Source organism: Pogoniulus pusillus, chromosome Z, assembly GCF_015220805.1.
Source record: "Pogoniulus pusillus isolate bPogPus1 chromosome Z, bPogPus1.pri, whole genome shotgun sequence".
Taxonomy (NCBI): domain Eukaryota; kingdom Metazoa; phylum Chordata; class Aves; order Piciformes; family Lybiidae; genus Pogoniulus; species Pogoniulus pusillus.
Genome location: NC_087309.1, coordinates 41,400,152 through 41,419,124, shown reverse-complemented (window position 1 = coordinate 41,419,124; position 18,973 = coordinate 41,400,152). Strand labels below are relative to the sequence as shown.

General features: G+C 55.2%; 1 protein-coding gene across 7 annotated transcripts in view; it reads left to right on the top strand.

Annotated features, from left to right (window-relative positions):
• Nucleotides 1-18,973, top strand: part of PAX5 (paired box 5) — a 148,502-nt gene that overhangs the window by 43,412 nt on the left and 86,117 nt on the right. For all 7 annotated transcript variants that reach the window (XM_064176503.1, XM_064176502.1, XM_064176500.1 and 4 more), the window contains one exon: nucleotides 9,800-9,975. In XM_064176503.1, coding sequence (XP_064032573.1) covers nucleotides 9,800-9,975 — 176 coding nt within the window. The remainder of the gene's footprint in view (nucleotides 1-9,799; nucleotides 9,976-18,973) is intronic.

Below are 18,973 nucleotides of genomic sequence, written 5' to 3'. Positions count from 1 at the left end.
GCAGACAAGCTGACACTGCTTCTGGTCCTCCGGCAGGGGCTCCCACAGCATCCTCACAAGCGGCAGGTGATCCCAGTCATAATCAGAGGGGCTCTGCCTCCAACCTGAAGGAGGAGAGGGACAGCTGGGTTTGCCAGGGTTGTGTGGAGCCAATGGCTTGGCAAGCTGGACCCAGAAGACTTGTGCCTCACTTGGCCGAGGATCTGGGCTGTCCAGAGGCTTCTCCAAGTGCCCACAGACTCCGGGGGTCCCAGGAGCTGCAAAGAGGTTGCATGTGCCAACCGTGAGCAGGCCAGGCATGGGGCATCCACTCTCTCCTGCTTGGCCTCTCCATAGAATCCGTGTAGTAGGGATTGGAAGGGACCTCTGGAGATCACCCACTCCAATCCCCTTGCTCCAGCAGGGCACTCACAGAAGCTGGCCCAGGATCACAATGGCCAGGGGAGATTGGAAGCTCTCTAGAGAAGGAGACTCCACAACCTCTCTGGGCATCCTGCTCCAGCTCTCTGGCACCCTCACATGAAACAAATTTCTCCTCTGGCTCAGATGGAACCTTCTGGGCTCCAGTTTGTGCCCCTCGCCCCTTGTCCTGCCCCTGGGCACCACTTAGCAGAGTTCCTCTTGCCCCCACCCTTCAGCTGTTGATCAGCATTGATCAGATCTCACCTTCACCTCTGTCTCTGCACGCCTGAGTTGCCCACCGAGGGCACAGCTACTGACATAGTTTTTGGTGCTTTTTGAACACAAAACCAGACCAGAGGAACAGTCACAAAACCTGCAGCAGCTCCACCACTCCTTCCAAGATCCATCCTCCACTGATGATGTGGCTGGTGGTGGGGGATCTATGAGGGTGCTGTGCAGGTGCTGATGCCTCATGGGCTGGGGGTGGTCTGCTCAGCCTATCTGTGTCCCACATGCTGAGACCCCCAGCATGGTGGGCAGCAACCAAGGGGCATGTCCTGCATCTGCCCATCCTGCTGCCATCCTGTGCATGTGCCTGAGCCACTCAGCTCTACTCCATGGCACTACCTGCTCAAACACTTGTGCAGATGTGCAGCAGGCTATAGGACTGCTGAGGTGCGAGGTCCCAACCACGTCTTCCCTGACCCCTGCAGGGCAGCTGTGGGGTGGGAACACTGCAGGACTTTCCTGCCTCAGACTAGGAAGCACAGAATGAAATTTGTGTGGCTGCTGCATGGTTAGCATCACTGCAGGAGGAGAGGAGCTGGAATCTCATGGGAGATACCTGCTGCTAAATAACCCCCTCTTTTCTGGTGATGCCCATCACCAGCTTGGTGGTTCCTGTCACCAGCTTGGTGGTGCAGCCTGGAGCTATGGAGCTGCATCCCCTGTGTGCAGCAAGCCTGTGGGTGACTCTTTGTGGGTGCACAGGCACAGCTCCAGCTGGAGGAGGTCCAGAGAGGAGCTCCAGCTGTCCTGAAGAGCAGAGGCAAAAGCCCTCTCAGCAGAGAGGAGGTGCATCACTTCTCTGCAGAAGAGCAAAGGTGTCTGGTTGGTGACCAAGTACGGATGGCTGTACTGAAGTGTCTTAGCAGAGGCAGTCCTGGCAGGCTGACAGTGCAGCTGAGGTGTTTGTCTTGCTTCTTTCTCTTCTTGGATCTGGTGCAAGCACCTCGTCCCACAGCATCCTCCTTGGCTGCTGATGGCTCGTGCGGGTGGAGGCTTCCCTGGTTTAAGAACTGGCAGAAGGCCAGGCCCAGAGAGAGATGGAGAATGGAGGCAACTCGAGCTGGTGGCTGGGAACCAGTGGTGTCCCCAGAGGTCAATGCTGGGACAGGTCTCTTTAATGTCTTTTAATGTCTCGTTCTGTGGAGGCTTTCAAGACCTGTCTGAATGCATTCATGTGTGACCTGCACTAGATTATGGTCCTGCTCTGGCAGGGAGTCGGACTCAATGTTTTCCAGAAGTCCCTTCCAATCCCTAACATCCTGTGGTCCTGTGATCTGAGTGAGGGGATTGAGGCTCCCTCAGGCAGTTTGCAGATGACATGAAACTGTGTGTCCATTGATCTGCTGGAGGGTAGGGAGGCTCTGCAGAGGGACCTGGCCAGGCTGCATCCATGGGCTGAGGTCAAACAAGGCCAAAGTGCTGGGTCCTGCTCTTGGGTCACAGCAACCCCATGGAGGCTCCAGACTGGAGCAGAGTAGCTGGAAAGTGCCCAGCAGAAAAGGCCCTGGGGGTGCTGGGAGGCAGTAGCTGGAGATGAGCCAGCAGTGCCCAGGTTTGGTGCCAGGGCATCAGCATTCGCCAGGATCACCAGGAGCAGGGCAGTGATTGTGCCTTCGTACTGGACAGTGGTGAGGCCACAGCTGGAATCCTGGGTTCAGTTCTGGACCCCTTGCTCCCAGAAGAACATTGAGGGGCTGGAGCAGGTCCTGAGAAGGGCAACAAAGGTGGGGAAGGGTCTGGAGAAGAGGGCTGGGGAGGAGCAGCTGAGGGAGCTGGAGGTGTTTAGTGTAGAAGGAGGGGGCTGAGGAGGCTCATTGCTCTCTGCATCTGCCTGGGAGAAGACTGAAGCCAGGTGTGGGTTGGGCTCTTGTCCCCAGTTTCAGGTGATAGAAGGAGAGGAAATGCCCCGAAATTGTGTCAGGGGAGGTTGAGGTTGGTCACGAGGAACAATTTTTGTGCTGCAAGAGTGGCCAAGGATAGGAGCAGGCTGCCCAGGGAGGTGGTGGAGTTCCAGAACTGTGTGGCCATGACACCTGGGACCATGGTTTAGTGGCCATGGTGGTGCTGTGTTGATGGCTGCACTGGGTGATCTCAGAGGGCTTCTCCAACTCAAACAATTCGCTGGTTCTGTGACTCTAAACTCAATGCTGGTTGTAGAGGCTTTGAACAGCTGTTGGCCAGATGTTCCCAGCACTGCAGAGTGGTGCTGGTGGGTGCTGTGCCATGTGGTGAGAGAGCCAGGGAGGTGCAGTCTGGTCTCCAAGATGATGGATGGGGTGAAAGCACTCTGCCAAGAGCTGGGGACCCCTCTCATGGTGCTGACTGTGGTGGAGCAGCTGAGCCATAGTGGCAGCAGAGTCCAAATGGCTCTGGCAGTGCCAGGGAACTGTGCAGGAACAAAGGGCAGGAAGGTGCCAGGCTGAGGACAAGAGGGGTGTCCCCAGGCTGGCAATGCAATTAAACAGAAGGCATGGGTGGACAGCCACCACCTTCCAGGTGTGATGACCCTCTGGCCAGCCCTGCTGCCCATGGCATGGTCTGCAGGTGTGCTGGCAGTGTTTGGCTGGGTTGGTGGGTGCTGGTGATGTGCACACTGATGCTTTGCAGCCTGTGCTGTGCCTGGGGGCTGGAAAGGAACACCTGGCACAGAACCAGGACTGTTCTGGGGCTGGGATGGGCTGGGAAGCAGTGGGCACTGACTGGAGGTCAGGGAGCTTGGACTACTGGGGACCCTTGTGTCCTCACGTTCATCTTGGCTGAGAAACAGCTGCAAAAGCCACAATGTGGGGCTGGGAGTGTTGATCAGCACCACCCCCCGAGGCCTCTCCATGTGTGGTTGGCAGGTCTCTGTGTCTTCAGGAGGAGCAGAGCTGGCCCAAGTGTATCCAGCAGGTCAAGCCTTGAAATGAAGAAGCAATAAGCCACTGAAATGGTACTATCACCGAAACATGATTGATCAATTGAATTCTATCAGAGACAGTGGGCAGCCAGATTAACTCAGGCCTGATGGGTTCAATGAGTTAAAGCATGATGTTCATTTCAGCTTCATTTCACCAGTCTTTGCTTGTGAAATTGGTCAATCAATAGAGGTTGAAGATCATATCTATATATATTGGTGACCATCTTATGGGGAATATAATCTAGCCTAGTCAGCTCCTGGCTCCGGCTGCCTTCGGCGGGTAATGGAGACAGAGCAGAGACTCCATCAGTGCCACCGAAATGGGCTGATATCTTCTCCAAATGGAAAGTATTTTTGGATCTCTGATGATTTATCTCCCCCTCCCCTCCCCCCACCCCTCCTTCTCGCTCTGATCTACGGCCAGACCCATCCCCGTCTCAGTGCAGCGTGGCGATTCTCTGCCTGATGACCAGCCTTTCCAAACACAAAGCTTCTGACGGGCTGGGAAAGCAAAATCTTAAACAGCAGTGCTTAGAAAACTCAAAACTGCCCCAGTGCTGCTTCTTCCTCGAGAGCAGAGCCCAACCCCCACCTGGCTGCAGCCTCCTCACAGGGAGCTGCAGAGAGCAATGAGATCTCTCCTCAGCCTCCTCTTTCCACACTAAATACCCCCAGCTCCCTCCGCTGCTCCTTCCTAGACCTCTTCTCCAGATGCTTCCCCAGTTTTCATGCCCTTCTCTGGACCTGCTGCAGCCCCTCAGTGTCCTTGTTGGAGTGCTGTGTTTTCATCCTCATTCTGCCAGCACTAAGCCCTTCTTCTATGGCATGAAATTGCCCCAGAAGAGGTTTGGGGTTGGCTATGAGGAACAATTTCTGTGCTGCATGAGTGGTCAGGGATTGGAACAGTCTGCCCAGGGCAGAGCTGGAGTCACCCTCTCTGGAGGTGTTCCAGCAGCCTGTGGAGCTGGTGCTTAGGGACGGGTTTTAGGAGTGACCCTAAACTGTGTTGAGGGTTGGACTGGATGAGCTTGGAGGTCTCTTCCAAACAGATGTGTTCTGTGATTCTGGGTTTCCAACCCTGCAGGCAGCCCTGGAGCTGAAGCTGGGCTGGGGAGGTTGTGAGGCTGCCAGTGGGGTACAGTCCTGCCATGGGATGTGTGGAGCTTCTGTTTGTGCCTCAGACAAAGCCTTCCAGTGGCAATTGAACAAAGTCTTTATCTTCTGTTGACTGATTTGCAGCCCTGCTACAAGGAAACAAATCACCTCTGTGCCTCCTGCTAATATTTCATTTGCTTCATAAGGTTTTAAATGTGGTGACTAACATCCTCCCTAATTAGCCTGTGCTTGCCTGTGAGGTGGAGTAATTAGATATGAGACCAGGTAAACGAAGTTGGACAACACAAATTAGAGGCAAAAGCTACATCCTCCGCTGAGGTGGGCACCTCCCAAGACCCACTGTGCACTTCCTTAACCAGCCTTCAAAACCCCACAGCCTTTCAAATCCCTGAAATCAGCCCCAAAAGCCCCAAACTAGTTGATGCTGTCTTCCATCAGAGGAGGACTGCACCACAACAGCTGTGTGCCTCATGGGACACCCTGGTTACTGATAGCCCTGAGGACATCACCACAGCTGGACTTGTGGGCAGTACCCATGTCTCAGGGCTTGGGAGGTCTGGGGTTCACAGCTGGAGCCAGACCCACTCAGACCCAGCTATGGAATTGGGCTGTTGTCCCTCTGGGAATGAAAAAGGACAGAAAGGAGATGGTGGAGTTGGCCTTTCCCTTAATTTCAGGGCTGCTTACTTCTTTATGTTATATACATATATACATGTGTGTGTGTGTGTGTGTGTCTGTGTGTGGTGTTCTTTTCCCCCACTGAGCTTTCAAACATGGATTCATAGGATCACAGAATGGCTTGAGTTGGAAGGGACCTTCTAAGCTCATCCAGTCCAACCCCCTGCAGCCAGCAGGAACATCCCTAACCAGAGCAGGCTGCTCACAGCCACAACCTGACCTGCAGTGGTGCCAGCCATGGGGCACCTCCCACGTCTCTGGGTACTCTGGGCCAGACTCTCCCCACCCTCAGGGTCAAACCTCTCTCCCTTCTCTCCACTCTCAATCTCCCTCTTTCAGTCCAAACCATCTCTCCTTGGCCTATCACAACAGACCCTGCTCACAAGCCTGTCCTCAGCTTTCTGCTGGGCCCCTTTAGGCACTGCAAGGCCACCAGGAGGTGTCCCTGGAGCCTTCTCCTCTCCAGGCTGAAGACCCCCAACTCTCCCCCTGACCTCACAGCAGAGGGCTTCCAGCCCTGCCAGCACTGCTGTGGCCTCCCCTGGCCCTTCTCCAACAGGTCCCTGTCTGTGCTGTGCTGAGGACTCCAGATCTGCCCCAGCACTGCAGGGGAGCTGTTAGCAGAGCCCAGCAGAGGGGCAGAACCCCCTCCTCTTTCTCTGGTATGTGGCCTGTGGGTTTCCACTGCAGACGGAGGTCTCTTGCTCTCGTATTTATCGGGATGCTTTGATCACAGGTGCCCAGGATGGTACCCTGGGAAGAAGGGCAGCTGAGCACAGATGTCCCTGGCCAAGGCTGCTCGACCAGGCCTCCCCTTCAGATGGATCCTGTTCTCCATCTCCTCCCCAGCCCTGAGACATCAGGAGTAGCTCAGTGATGGATGGCTGCATGTGTAAATGGGTTTGGGTCTCATTATGGATCTAACCCCAGGGAGGATAAACAGCACACACCCACCCTGGCCTGGCCAGGAGCATTCTCCAGATCACACCACACCATGAATTGTTCCCCTGCCTTTCATCACCCCCTTTAGCCCAGAGCTTCATCTTGCTGTGGCTCTGGTGCCAAGCTGTGAGCAATGTTTGTTTAACCTGAGGTTCAGAGCTGGTGTCTCCTTGCTCCTCAGGTGGGGTCTCCCCAGCCCTTTTGCTACCATGCAGCAAGCATCCAGAATTTCAATGTTATGAGCCATGGTTGACTAAACCCAGCACTGAGTCTGTTAGGTATTATTTGATTTAGAATAGAGGGGGCAGGGTGGGGGAGGAAGGAAAAAAGGAAAGATTTGAAGATACACTGCAGCCTTCTGTCTGTGCCTCTGTGTTCCTCACAGCTCTCTACAGAGGCTTAGACCTCTCAGAGAAGGGTTCAGGGCTTGTTTTTAACTGCGTGGAGCAAACTGATGCAATATTGTTTGCTCCAGACTGAAGCTGCAAGCTGAGAGGCCTGGTTCATAGATTCATAGAATGGCAGAATGGGTTGGGTGGGAAGGGACCTTTGAGATCATCCAGATCCAGCCCCCTGCCACGGGCAGGGACACCTCCCACCAGCCCAGGTTGCTCAAGGCACTCACAAAATGAGTTGGTTTGTAAGGGACCTTGAAGATTATCTAGTTCCAAGCCTTCTCCGGAGACTTTCCAAACCTTCCTGTCCGTGTTCCTGTGTGCCCTGCCCTGTGTGACCCTGCTCTGGCAGGGAGGTTGGGCTGGATGGTCTCTGGAGGTCCCTTCCAGCCCCTGACGTTGTGTGGCTGTGAACAGGCTTGCTCAGTGGACGTCCCCAGCGTTGCTGGTGGCCAGCACATGTCTGGGGACAAGGCTGCTGGTGGCTTTGCACGGAGCCCCTCTCGTTCGTGCCAAAACTCTGAAGGTGGAATCCGCCAGGGGAGCTCTGGGCGCTGATGCTGCCCTGCCTGAGTGGTGAGGCACTGCTCTGCTCGCCAGCGCCCTGCTGCTGGCGGCGAGGCTGAGCTCTGCCCCTGGCAGCCAGCCTGGCAGCAGAGGTCTGCTTCTGCTGGCTCTGTGTTCTCCCTGTGCCTGGCGCTGTGTTGCCACCTGCAGAAGAGATCCGATCGCTGCCGTTGCTCCTGGAGTTCCCCCTCCTGGAGCCCTGGGAATAGCGCAGAGCTCCGCTCTCCCCGCGTAACAGACACGTTTGCAGCGCTGACAGGTGAAGGGGAGAGGCAGTAACCCGCCGCGAACCGGCGCGGAGCAAATTGAAACAAGCCCCTCTCTGGCGAGAGCCTTTGGAGCTGCCAATCTCCGCCTCCCTCAAACTTGTCTCATGGCTTTTCAGCCACGGGCAGTCACTTCAGACTCCTGCTGAACATCTCTGCCCGAGGCAGAGGGAGCAGAGCACGCCTCGCAGCCCCGCCTGCCGCCGTGCCCGGGGCTGCCGTGCCCGGGGCTGCCGTGCCCGGGGAGCCTCCAGGACAGAGCTCGCTGAGGGTGCTGCGGTGGCGCCCCTGGGCCCCAGGGACTTCGTCTTGGTACAGGGCCAGGACCTCCAGGGGTTGCCTGGCCTGGCCTGGCTGCTGCTGGCGAGAGCTGCTGAAGGATGCAGGGTTAGACCACACCTTGAGTACTGTGTTCAGTTCTGGGCCCCCCAGTTTAAAAGGGACATTGAGATGCTTGAGCGTGTCCAGAGAAGGGCGACGAGGCTGGTGAGAGGCCTTGAGCACAGCCCTACGAGGAGAGGCTGAGGGAGCTGGGATTGTTTAGCCTGGAGAAGAGGAGGCTCAGGGGTGACCTTATTGCTGTCTACAACTACCTGAGGGGTGGTTGTGGCCAGGAGGAGGTTGCTCTCTTCTCTCAGGTGGCCAGCACCAGAACGAGAGGACACAGCCTCAGGCTGCGCCAGGGGAGATTTAGGCTGGAGGTGAGGAGAAAGTTCTTCACTGAGAGAGTCATTGGACACTGGAATGGGCTGCCCGGGGAGGTGGTGGAGTCGCCGTCCCTGGGGCTGTTCAAGGCAGGGTTGGACGTGGCACTTGGTGCCATGGTCTAGCCTTGAGCTCTGTGGTAAAGGGTTGGACTTGATGATCTGTGAGGTCTCTTCCAACCTTGGTGATACTGTGATACTGTGATTCTGTGACTCTCCCTCCTGACGTGGGCACACCACAGGTCAGAGCTCAGCATGGGATGGTGCTGAGCAGGGCTTGCAGGGACCAGAGCGAGGGTGGGAAGCATGTGGGTGGTAGCTGTGTTCTCCTGTGTTCAGCTGTGAGGATGCTGAAGGGCCTGGAACCTCTGTGTGAGGAGGAAAGGCTGAAAGCCCTGAGGCTGCCCAGCCTGAAGAAGAGCAGCCTCAGAGGCGATCTGGTTAGTGATTACAGCTCTCTGAGGGGTGAGGGGCAAGAAGAAGGGCTCAGGCTCTTGTCATTGATGTTCTCTGATACAGTAAAGAACAATGGCCACAAACTGGAACACAGGAAGTTCTACCTCAACATAAGAAGCAACTTGTTTGTTGTGAGTGTGTTGGTGGTCTGGAGCAGGTTGCCCAGAGAGGTTGTGGTGTCTCCTCTGGAGGCTTTCCAGACGCATCTGCGGGTGCTCCTGTGTGACCTGCCTTGGGTGACCCTGCTCTGTCCAGGGGGTTGGACTGGATGATCTCTGGAGATCCCTTCCAACCCCTACCATTCTGTGATTCTGTGGTTCCTGGAGCTGACCCAAGCTGACTGTGACTGTGGCATCAGGTGATGCACTTATCCTTGCATGTCCTCCAAGGTCCAGATGTTCTCAGGTGGTGCAGCGAAAGCAATGTGAGCCTTTCCTGTTGTCCTGCCCCTAATGTCCGTATGAAATCCTCTATGGTGTCTTGTTTTGAGGGGTGGCTGTTGTGGAGGACTGCTCAGGCAGGGGTGACCACAGGGCTGTAGCATTTCCTCTGGGGGAACAGGCTGGAAGAGTTGGGCCAGTTGAGCCTGGAGAAGAGAAGGCTGCAGTGAGATCTTCGAGCAGCCTTGCAGTACCTGAAGGGGCTCCAGGAGCACTGGGACAAGGTCTGGGAGTGCCAGGCTTGAGGGACAGTGGCTTTGAGCTGGGTGAGAAGAGATTGAGACTGGAGAGAAGGACAAAATCGCTGAGAGTGAGGGTGTGGAGACATTGCCACAGGTTGCCCAGGGAGGTTGCGGATGCCTCTTCCCTGGAGGTTTTCAAGCCCAGGCTGGATGATGCTTTGAGTAGAAGATGTCCCTGCCCATGGAAGGGGTTTGGAACTGGATGACCTTGGAGGTCCCTTTGAACCCAAACCATTCCATATTTACAAGAGTGTCCTAGCAATGTGTGACTTGCTCTAACCTCCTCTCACAGGGTCCTCATGGTTCCAGGATGCTGCTGCTCACATGTGCAAGGGACACCCCCGAGCAGGTCCTGTCACTGCAATGCCTGCTGAACCTCTGCCTTCTTCTCTCCTCTTTGAAAGGTCTTCAGGAGTCCCCAGTACCTAATGGCCACTCCCTGCCAGGCAGAGACTTCCTTCGGAAGCAGATGCGAGGAGACCTCTTCACCCAGCAGCAGCTGGAAGTCCTGGACCGGGTCTTCGAGAGGCAGCATTACTCTGACATCTTCACCACCACCGAGCCCATCAAACCCGAGCAGGTACTGCTGCAGGTGTTCCATGTTCTCTGGGTGTGCTTTCTGCTTGGTGGGCATCACCAGGTGCCCTCCAGGGTCTCAGCAGGCTGACGTGCAGAAGCAGCTGTCACATCCAGCTCTTCATCCAGGGGCATGCTAGCCAGAAGGGGACAGAACACGGAGGCAAACCCTTGCTGGGTGAGCATCAGCAACCGTTTGGGCTTGGAATGACACCTGCTGAGGGTCAGTCACACCCGATGTGTCCTTGGAGAGTGTCTCATCTTCTGCTGCTTTGGTTAGATCAAAAGAAGGCTGTGCAGGCAGCAAGGAGAAGCCTCACAGAGCTCGGTGACTCATTTTGGTGCACGGTTTGCAGGGTCGTGCACACAGATTAGACCTTTTGTGTCCGTGAATGGGTTTATTGGGCGTGGAGTTGGCCACTTGCTGAGAGGAGCAGCCTTTAGAGCGTGGGGGTGAAGGAGCTGCACCTACTGATCAGCGGTGTGCCTGAGGAGGACTTTGCACAAATTCTGGGGGGGAGGGGGGTCCATTTCTGCAGGTGCAATAGAGAAGCCCATGCAGGTGAGCTGTGTCTCTCTTCTTGGCTGGCAGCCTTCAGCTCAGCTGCTGAGGGGGAGATGGAGATGGCTGCGTTGTTGCCATCACCATCACTGATCTCACTTGTCACTTCACGATGCATTTGGCCATCAGCCTTCAGTGCTCTCAGAGTTGGATCTGATGTTTTGCAAGGTGCATGGACTCTGGGAAAGCAGACAAGCCTTGGGTCTTCTCAGGGGAGCCTGAGCATTTAGAGATCATCTCATGGCACCCCCCCCTTTGGTGGTGGGTTTAAAGAACATCAATGAGTATCACTGGTTTTGATAATCACTTTTGACAATAATGACTGATAATTGCTTTTGGTGATTGGTTGATAGTGACACAACTTACTTGTGCTGGAATTCATGTGGTAAAGATGAAGTTTCTCAAGGCTTTAAGCTCAAATCTGTCACTGGTTGTGTCTTTCATGGAGGCATTTACTTCTCACCACCTTCTCCTGGTCCAGTTCTGCTGTCCCCAGCAGAAGAAGGACACAGAGCTGCTGGCATGAGTCTAGACGAGGCCACAAAGATGACCCAAGGGCCGGAGCAGCTCTGCTGTGAGGACAGCCTGAGGGAGCTGGGAGTGTTCAGCCTGGAAAGGAGAAGGCTCCAGAGGGACCTTAGAGCTGCTTTCCAGTGCCTGAAAGGATCCTGCAGGAAGGCTGCAGAGGGACTTTTCCTGAGGGTGTCTGGAGACAGGGCAAGGGGGAATGGTTTGAAGCTGAGGCAGAGTAGAGTCAGACTGGATCTGAGGAAGAAGTTCTGCAGTAGCAGGATAGTGAGACTCTGAAGCAGGCTGCCCAGGGAGGCTGCGAGTGCCTCCTGCCTGGAGGTGTTCAAGGCCAGGCTGGATGAGGCCTTGAGCTGAGAGGTGTCCCAGGGTACGGTGGGAGGGTTGAAATGAGCTCTGAGGTCCCTTTCCACCTGAGCCATTCTGTGGTTCCAGGATTCTGTGGTTCTATTGTTTCCCCAGTTGGTGCTGACGGATCTGAACTCAGGCTGGAAGGATATGGTGAAGGTGCTCAGCAGAGTTTGATTTCTGTAAGAACTGCTTAGCAGAGTTGTGTGGCTTAGCCCCAGAGGGCAACTGAGCACCACATGGCTGCCTGCTCACTGCCCCTGTGCTGGGGTGGGGAGGAGAGCTGGGGAAAGCAGAATTAAAACTTCTGAGGTGAAGTAAAGGTAGTGTGATGGGACAGGAAAGGAGAGGGTAGTGCTGATACTAGCAGTAGTACTGGTAGTAGTAAGAGTAATGGTAAGGGTGGTGGTCAGTGTAATGGTGAGGTTAAGGGCAATGGGCAAGGGTAATAATGGTAAGGGTATGGGTCAGGGTAGTGGTCATGCTCATGGTAATTGGTAGTGGCAATAGCAGTGATAACAGCACATAACCAAGTGACTGCACAGTGCAGCTGCTCACCGCCCACTGACCCATCCACCAGCGCCTATCCCCCAGGCCCTGGCCAGCTGCCTGCAGGGTGTGCAGTGGTGATGACATGCTGTGGTCTGCAGTGTCACTTTGGTCAGCCTGGGCTGGCTGCCCCTGCCTTGTCCTCCCCTAGCCTGCTCACTGGCAGGGCAGTGGGGAGGCTGGAGAGTCCCTGGTTCATCACCGACAAACCCATCAGCCTGGGGCTGACCCCAACCCAAACCAGGGCACTGCACCAGCTGCTGGGAAGAAAATCTACTCGAGTGCAGCCGAAACCGGGACAGGGAGCCCAAGAGAAGCCTCTGGAAGGTGAAATGGCCTTCAGGTGCCACTAGATGGTGGCTGTCCCATCTGAACAGGGTGATGCTGGAGAGGGCAGGCGCAGAGGCCCCTCCAGCAGCCTGTGCTGGCCACTGTGAAGCTGTCATGGTGTTAGATCTGCCCCTGCCGAACCTTTTCATGCCAGAGTCAGTGGCTGCAAAAAGAGTGGCCACGGAAGAGGATTGTTCACTCCTGTTGGTGTTCTGAAGGCTCTGAGCTCCATCCCTGCAGCTCCAGGAAGACAGCCCAGCATGCAGGGGGCACTGCCCAGGGAGAAACTTCTGCTGGTTTAATAAGAATGGGAGAACTGAAGGAGGATGCTGCTGAAGTTTTACCAAACATGGAATATTTGGCTGTTGGTGGAGCATAGGTGGCCCTGGGTCCACCTGAGCAGCTGTGACTACAATGGATGTTCAGCCAGGCAGTCACGGTTGGAGATTCGCTGCTGCTAGTTGTGTTAAGAGGGTGTTGCAGGCTCTGGGAGGCTACACAGATGCTGGGGAATGCTGTGTGGTGTTGTAGCAAACCCACCTGTAGAAGTTGGTGGGCAAATTCATTCCTCATGGTGGAGCAAACCTCCTCACTGGGTAGAAGAACCTCATGGCTGAAGCCTGCTGGAATCAGTTCAGCACCAGCGCCTTGCAGCTCCTTCACCAAAACAAGGCTGTGTGTGTCTACCACCTTGGGTACATGGATGGAGAACCTGAGCTTGTTGGAGGTGTTGTAACCAAGCTGATGAACCTCTGGACCTCTGCAGTCAGGGCAAAGTCAAGCCCAAAATAGACTCCTCATGGCCCTTTGATCTGCCATGAGGCAGATGCAAGAGAAGAAGAGTGTTGGGGAGGTCATGCTGCTTCATTCTAAGGAGGAAGCAAGAGAAGGCAACACCTGAGAAGAAGTCTGTGCAGGCTGAACTCAGAGCTTGTAACTCTGCAAGCAGAGTCTTCAGTTGTTTGCTTCCATGTGGGCTGGAGCACTTTGAAGTGTGGGCCACTGATTTTCGGTGGCATGTGAAGGGCAGCTTCTGAGGCGACCACTCCAACGTGGCACCTGTGTGATTAGCTCTGCTTCATGAGGACGTGGCATGAAGTCCACCCCTAACTGAGGCAGCTGTTTCTTACCTCTTGGGTGAGTCAAGCGAAGCTGTGGGGATGCTTCACCAAAGGTGGGAAGCTGCCTGGATCAGTGAGGCCAAAGAAATCAGAGAACAGGAATGTTGTGACCTGGAAAAACAGATCTGTCACTGTGGTAGATGGTGGCAGTAAAGTAGGACCTGCTCCTGGCACCTGACTGCCCAGAGCCTGAAGAGCCCAGGAGCTTTGATGCCTCTGGAGCTCTGTCAGCAGTGGATGCATGGAGCTCTGAGTGTGTGGAGTACTGCTGTAGGGGGAGATAAGGAGGAGATGCTCATCCTCATGGGGATGAGATGTGGGGGAAGCCTGTCAGGAGCTGCTGACCCACCACTTGTCTGTCTTGATAGAAACTTGTCCCAGCAGCAGCCAGCTGAGTGTCCTGATTTTTCCTGGGCACTTGAAGTGGTCGACGTCCCTGCTCTGTTCATCTGAGGAGTGCTTTGGGTAGCTTGCTGTTCTCTAGACAAGGAATTTCCTTTGCCCACCCCTGTTTTGGGGCTCCTCTTTACTCCTGCTCCCCACGGATCTCCTGGGAATGACTCTTTGGCCTCCATGAGCTGTGGTGTAGGGGGACAGGTCCCTCCTGCACAGCAAAGTGCTTGCAGCCTCAGCATAAAGGCTGGATCTTGCTGTCCAGAGTCCTCCTGGTGCATCTCCTGGACACAGGCCTTGCCTGTGGCAGGGGGCACCCTTGCCCTCACCTAGGCAGACAACACGAGTGTGGAGTGTGGGGGTGCTTGCTTACCCCTGACAGATCCTTGCCTCTGAGTGCCTCTGTGCAAAATGGAGACTCAAGTGATATCTCTCACCTCAGACCCTATTGTGCTCTTGACAAGCGTCATCAGGGCTTCCAATTCTGCTGTGTGCTCTGCCTTCCTCAGAGAGGCCCACAGGGAGAGAACCTTGTCCTTGGGGCTCTCTGGAGAAGGCAGACTCAGGACAATGACAGGAAAATAAAATGGCCAGAAATTGTTCACTTCTGGGGAAGGGTCTGGAGATCAGGGCTGGGGAGGAGCAGCTGAGGGAGCTGGGGGTGTCCAGCCTGGAGAAGAGGAGTCTGAGGAGAGACCTCGTTGCTCTTTGAAGTTCTCCCTTTGAATCTCTCCAGTTCTCTGAGAGGAGGCTGCAGCCACAGTGGAGTTGGTCTCTTCTCCCTAGGAACAAGTGAGAAGATGAAAGGAAATGTCCTTAAGTTGCCCTAGGGGAGGTTTAGGCTGGACATGAGGAACCCTCCCTGCCCCTTGAGCATTGTCAAGGCCTGGCCCAGGCTGTCCAGGGCAGTAGTGGAGTCCCCATCCCTGGAGGGGTTTCAAAGCTGTGTAGCTGTGGTGATGAGGACTATGGTTTGGTGGTGTTCTGGCAGTGCTGGGTTAGTGGTTGGACTCCATGACCTTAAAGGTCTCTTCTAACCAGAATAATTCTGTGTTTCTGTGAGATGCTGTAGTGGGGCAGGTGACACAACCAAAGCAACTGATGATTCTGTGGTGGCAGGTGGAGCCCAGTGGCTGAGAGCTTCTGCAAACAGAGCCAGGTTCTTGTGTCTCTGTCCTACGGTGCAGTGACCACCTCTTAAGGCACCCTGATCCAGCTGCCCTCAGCAGAACCCCACTGCTGGCATGAATTCTTGTGTGAAAGAAAAGCCTTCCCCTCACACTTGTACCATTCTGTGCTCATTTCGACTGCACCCCCATCCCTGGACCTGCCTCCAAGAAGCAGAGGTATGGTGCTAAGGGCCATGGTTTAGCCCCAGCCTTGGCAGAGCTAGAAAGTGTGGTCAGACTGGAGGATCTGAAAGGGCTTTTCTGGCCAAAATGATGCAGTGATCCTATGATCTTCTGCAAGGAGCCTGTGGTCCATGTGCACTGGTCGAAAATGTTCACAGAGAACTGGTTTTGAGCATGTCTGGGCAGGGCCTTGGCAGTGCAGGTGGTGTGGGGGTGCTTGCTGCACCACCACTGCTCTTGGCTGCTGGCCACTAGCAGCTCTTTCACAGCCCAGGACAGAGTCTACAGCTTGAACATCATGTAGTGCCTGGGGGCTTGGAGAAGAAACAGTGCCAGCATTGTGGGCTGGCCGTGGGTCTCACTGTCCTCTCCATGTGTGTGGATAGACCTTGCTGCTCCTCTCTGGGCCAGTGTTGCCTGCAGCCCCCTGCCCACAGGCAAGGCTGTTGGTGCTGCTGGCACAGCTGGCACCCACAGCTTCCTCAGACCAAAGCCATACTGAGACAAGGGGCAGCTTTGTGTTGCAGGACTTCTGCTGATCTTGGGAGACCACCCTGCTCCCACCTGCTAGGGCAAAACCCATCTGTCTACGGGGGCTGCACCAACAGCTCAGGTTTTATCCAGCCTGGGACCACTGTTGTGACCTTCCTGTGCAGAGCTGACACACTGTGTGGTGTCATTTCAGTGCAGAAGCTGGAGGTGCTGGCTGACCCAGCAACCCCCCGGCAGAGGTGTCACAGAATGGGTTTGGTAGGAAAGGACATTTCAAACTCATCCAGCCCAGCCCCCTGCAGCCAGAAGGGACATCCCCAACCACAGCAGGTTGCTCAGATCTCCAGACAGTCTGCATTGGTGCCAGCCATGGGGGGAGCTCCCACCTCTCTGGGCACCCTGGGCCAGGCTCTCCCCACCCTCAGGGTCAAACCTTTCTCCCTTCTCTCCACTCTCAATCTCCCTCTTTCAGTCCAAACCATCCTCCCTTGGCCTGTCACAACAGACCCTGCTCAAAAGCCTGTCCAGCTTTCTGCTGGGCCCCTTTAGGCACTGCGAGGCCACGAGGAGGTGTCCCTGGAGCCTTCTCCTCTCCAGGCTGAACACCTCCAACTCTCCCAGCCTGGCCTCACAGCAGAGGGCTTCCAGCCCTGCCAGCACTGCTGTGGCCTCCCCTGGCCCTTCTCCAACAGGTCCCTGTCTGTGCTGTGCTGATGACTCCAGAACTGCCCCAGCACTGCAGGGAAGCTCTCAGCAGAGCCCAGCAGAGGGGCAGAATCCCCTCCCTGCCCCTGCTGCCCACACTGCTGGGGATCAGCCCAGAGCAGGGCTGGCAGTGTAGTGTGCCAGGTCCTCTCCAGGCTTTCACCCACAGCTGATGCTTGTCCTCTGGTGCCTTCTTACAATTCCATCCAGAAAGATGGGGAATCTCTCTCCAGGCACCCTGGGCTGACTGGAGAGGACATGTCCTGGAGATCAAGACAGCAGTGAGCAGGAAGGGGCTCAGCACAGAGGGTGGACAAGAGGGGCCAGGCGTGTGGCTGGCAGTGGTGTGCTCTGTGTGTCTGAGAGCAGGATGAATGCCTTACAGAGAAGGAGTGTGGGATGAGATGTCTGGAGCAGAGCCACTCGCTGGGGAGGCAGGAGTGTTACTGTCTGCAGGGCAAAGGCAGGTCTGCAGCACTGGGTCAGTGTGCAGGGCACAGATGGACTCCCTGGTGCTGCCAACCTGGCACAGGAGCCCAGTTGAATTCTCATTGAAGCCAGCAGGAATACTCCTATTGACTTCAATAGACTTTAGATCAAGGCCATAATGAGGCAGAACAAGATGTGGCCAGGCTCAGCGCTCTGTAGGTCGCTGACTTGGGAGGGAGCTGCTCGACACTCTGAGCAGGGAATCCTCAGCCCCTCTGCACTAGCAGCAGCAGCCCTTCTGCTTCTAGCAGCAGCTCAGCTGAAGGTCTCTTCTTGTGTTTATCCATGGATACAGCAGAGATGTTCTGAACTGGCAGAGCCAGGCAAATATAGACTACTGTGTAGCAGTAGCTTGAGGAGGGTACAACTACCTGAAGGGAGGCTGTAGCCAGGTGGGGGTTGGTCTCTTCTCCCAGGCAACCAGCAATAGAACAAGGGGACACAGTCTCAAGTTGAGCCAGGGGAGGTATAGGCTGGATGTTAGGAAGAAGTTCTTCCTCCTAACACAGAGGAAGTGATTGGCATTGGATGGGCTGCCCAGGGAGGTGGTGGAGGCACCGTCCCTGGAGGTGTTCAAGAAAAGCCTGGATGAGGCACTTAGTGCCATGGTCTAGTTGACTGGACAGGGCTGGGTGCTAGGTTGGCCTGGATGATCTTGGAGGTCTCCTCCAACCTGGTTGATTCTATGATTCTATGATCTTCACATTCTGCTTTTATCTGGCCAAGTGTTTGCCACCTTGGCAAGAGCAGTTTGGATGGTGTGCCCACAGGGGTGTATCTCCTGAGAGCATGGAGACTGCAAGCTCTCCTCTTCACCCCTCAAACCCTTCCAGTTGGGGAGGGATCCTCAGGAGTAACAGGGAAAAGTCAGAAATCTGCCAGGAACAAGAAAAAATCAGCAGAAGTTGGTGACAGTCAGAAAATGTGAATCTGTCTGTGGAACAGGTTGCCCAGGGAGGTGGTGGAAGCCCCATCCCTGGAGGTCTTGAAGGCCAGGCTGCATGTGGCTCTGAGCAGCCTGCTCTAGTGTGAGGTGTCCCTGCCCACGGCATTGAAACTAGATGATTCTTGAGGTCCCTTCCAGCCCTGACAACTCTATGATTCTATGAATAGAAGGATTTTTCCTGAGGGACACTGCCTTTGGGTGGACAGTGGCTGCTAAGGAGCGTTTTGAAGCACCCAGAGACTTGTAATGAAAACATGGAGACAATACCTGCTTGGCTCTTCTTTAGGTTGTCCTTCAGCAGTGAAAACCGAGGCAGCCACTGACAGCTGTGTCTGAGTGTCCACAGTCAGATTTTCCCTTCATCTGCCACCTGAAGAAGTGCAGAAACAAGCTCCTAGAATCACAGAGGTGTTGTGTTGGAGGAGGCCTTGAAGAGTCATAGGTTCATGGAGTGCTTTGGGTTGGAAGAGACCTCGAAGATCATCCAGGGCCAACCCCTGCCATGGGCAGGGACATCTCCCACTAGCCCAGGCTGCTCAAAGCACTCATAGAATGAGTTGGGATGGAACTAGATGATCTTCAACCTTCCACACACCCAGGTTGCTCAAGGTTTTATCCAGCCTGACCTTGAACACCTCCAAGGAGGGGATGTCCACAGCCTCCCTGGGCAACCTGTGACAGTGTCTCCCCACCCTCAGGGCCAAGCTCACACAGCCCAGCCTCTTGCCTATGGCTGATGTCACATATGTAGATGAAAAGCAAGTGACAAACACAACATCAGTCTCAGCAAATGGCCACAAATGTTGACACTGAATCAAAAGAAGGAAGCAAGTAAAAGGAGAAGGAAAAGAGGAGCTGAGCATCCACCTGCCAGCTCTGTGGCAGCTCCTTAAGGGCAGGCAGGAGGCCAATGGCCAGAGGTGATGGAGTTACACAGGGTGTGGGATGAGTTTGTGGGTGGCTGCTTGACCCTCCTTCCATCCTGTGCTCCCTGCTCTGCCCATAGCAGGTCCTTTCTCCATTCCAGTGGATGCTAGCCAGCAGTGGCAGCTGGGTGGACTGTGCCAGTGCTGGTGCCAGTGCTGGTGCTGGCTGATGGTGGTTGGTGGGTACTGCCTCCTCAACCCCATGCTGCCAGCACTAAGCCCTTCTATGGCCTCAAATTGCCCCAGGAAGAGTTAGGTTGG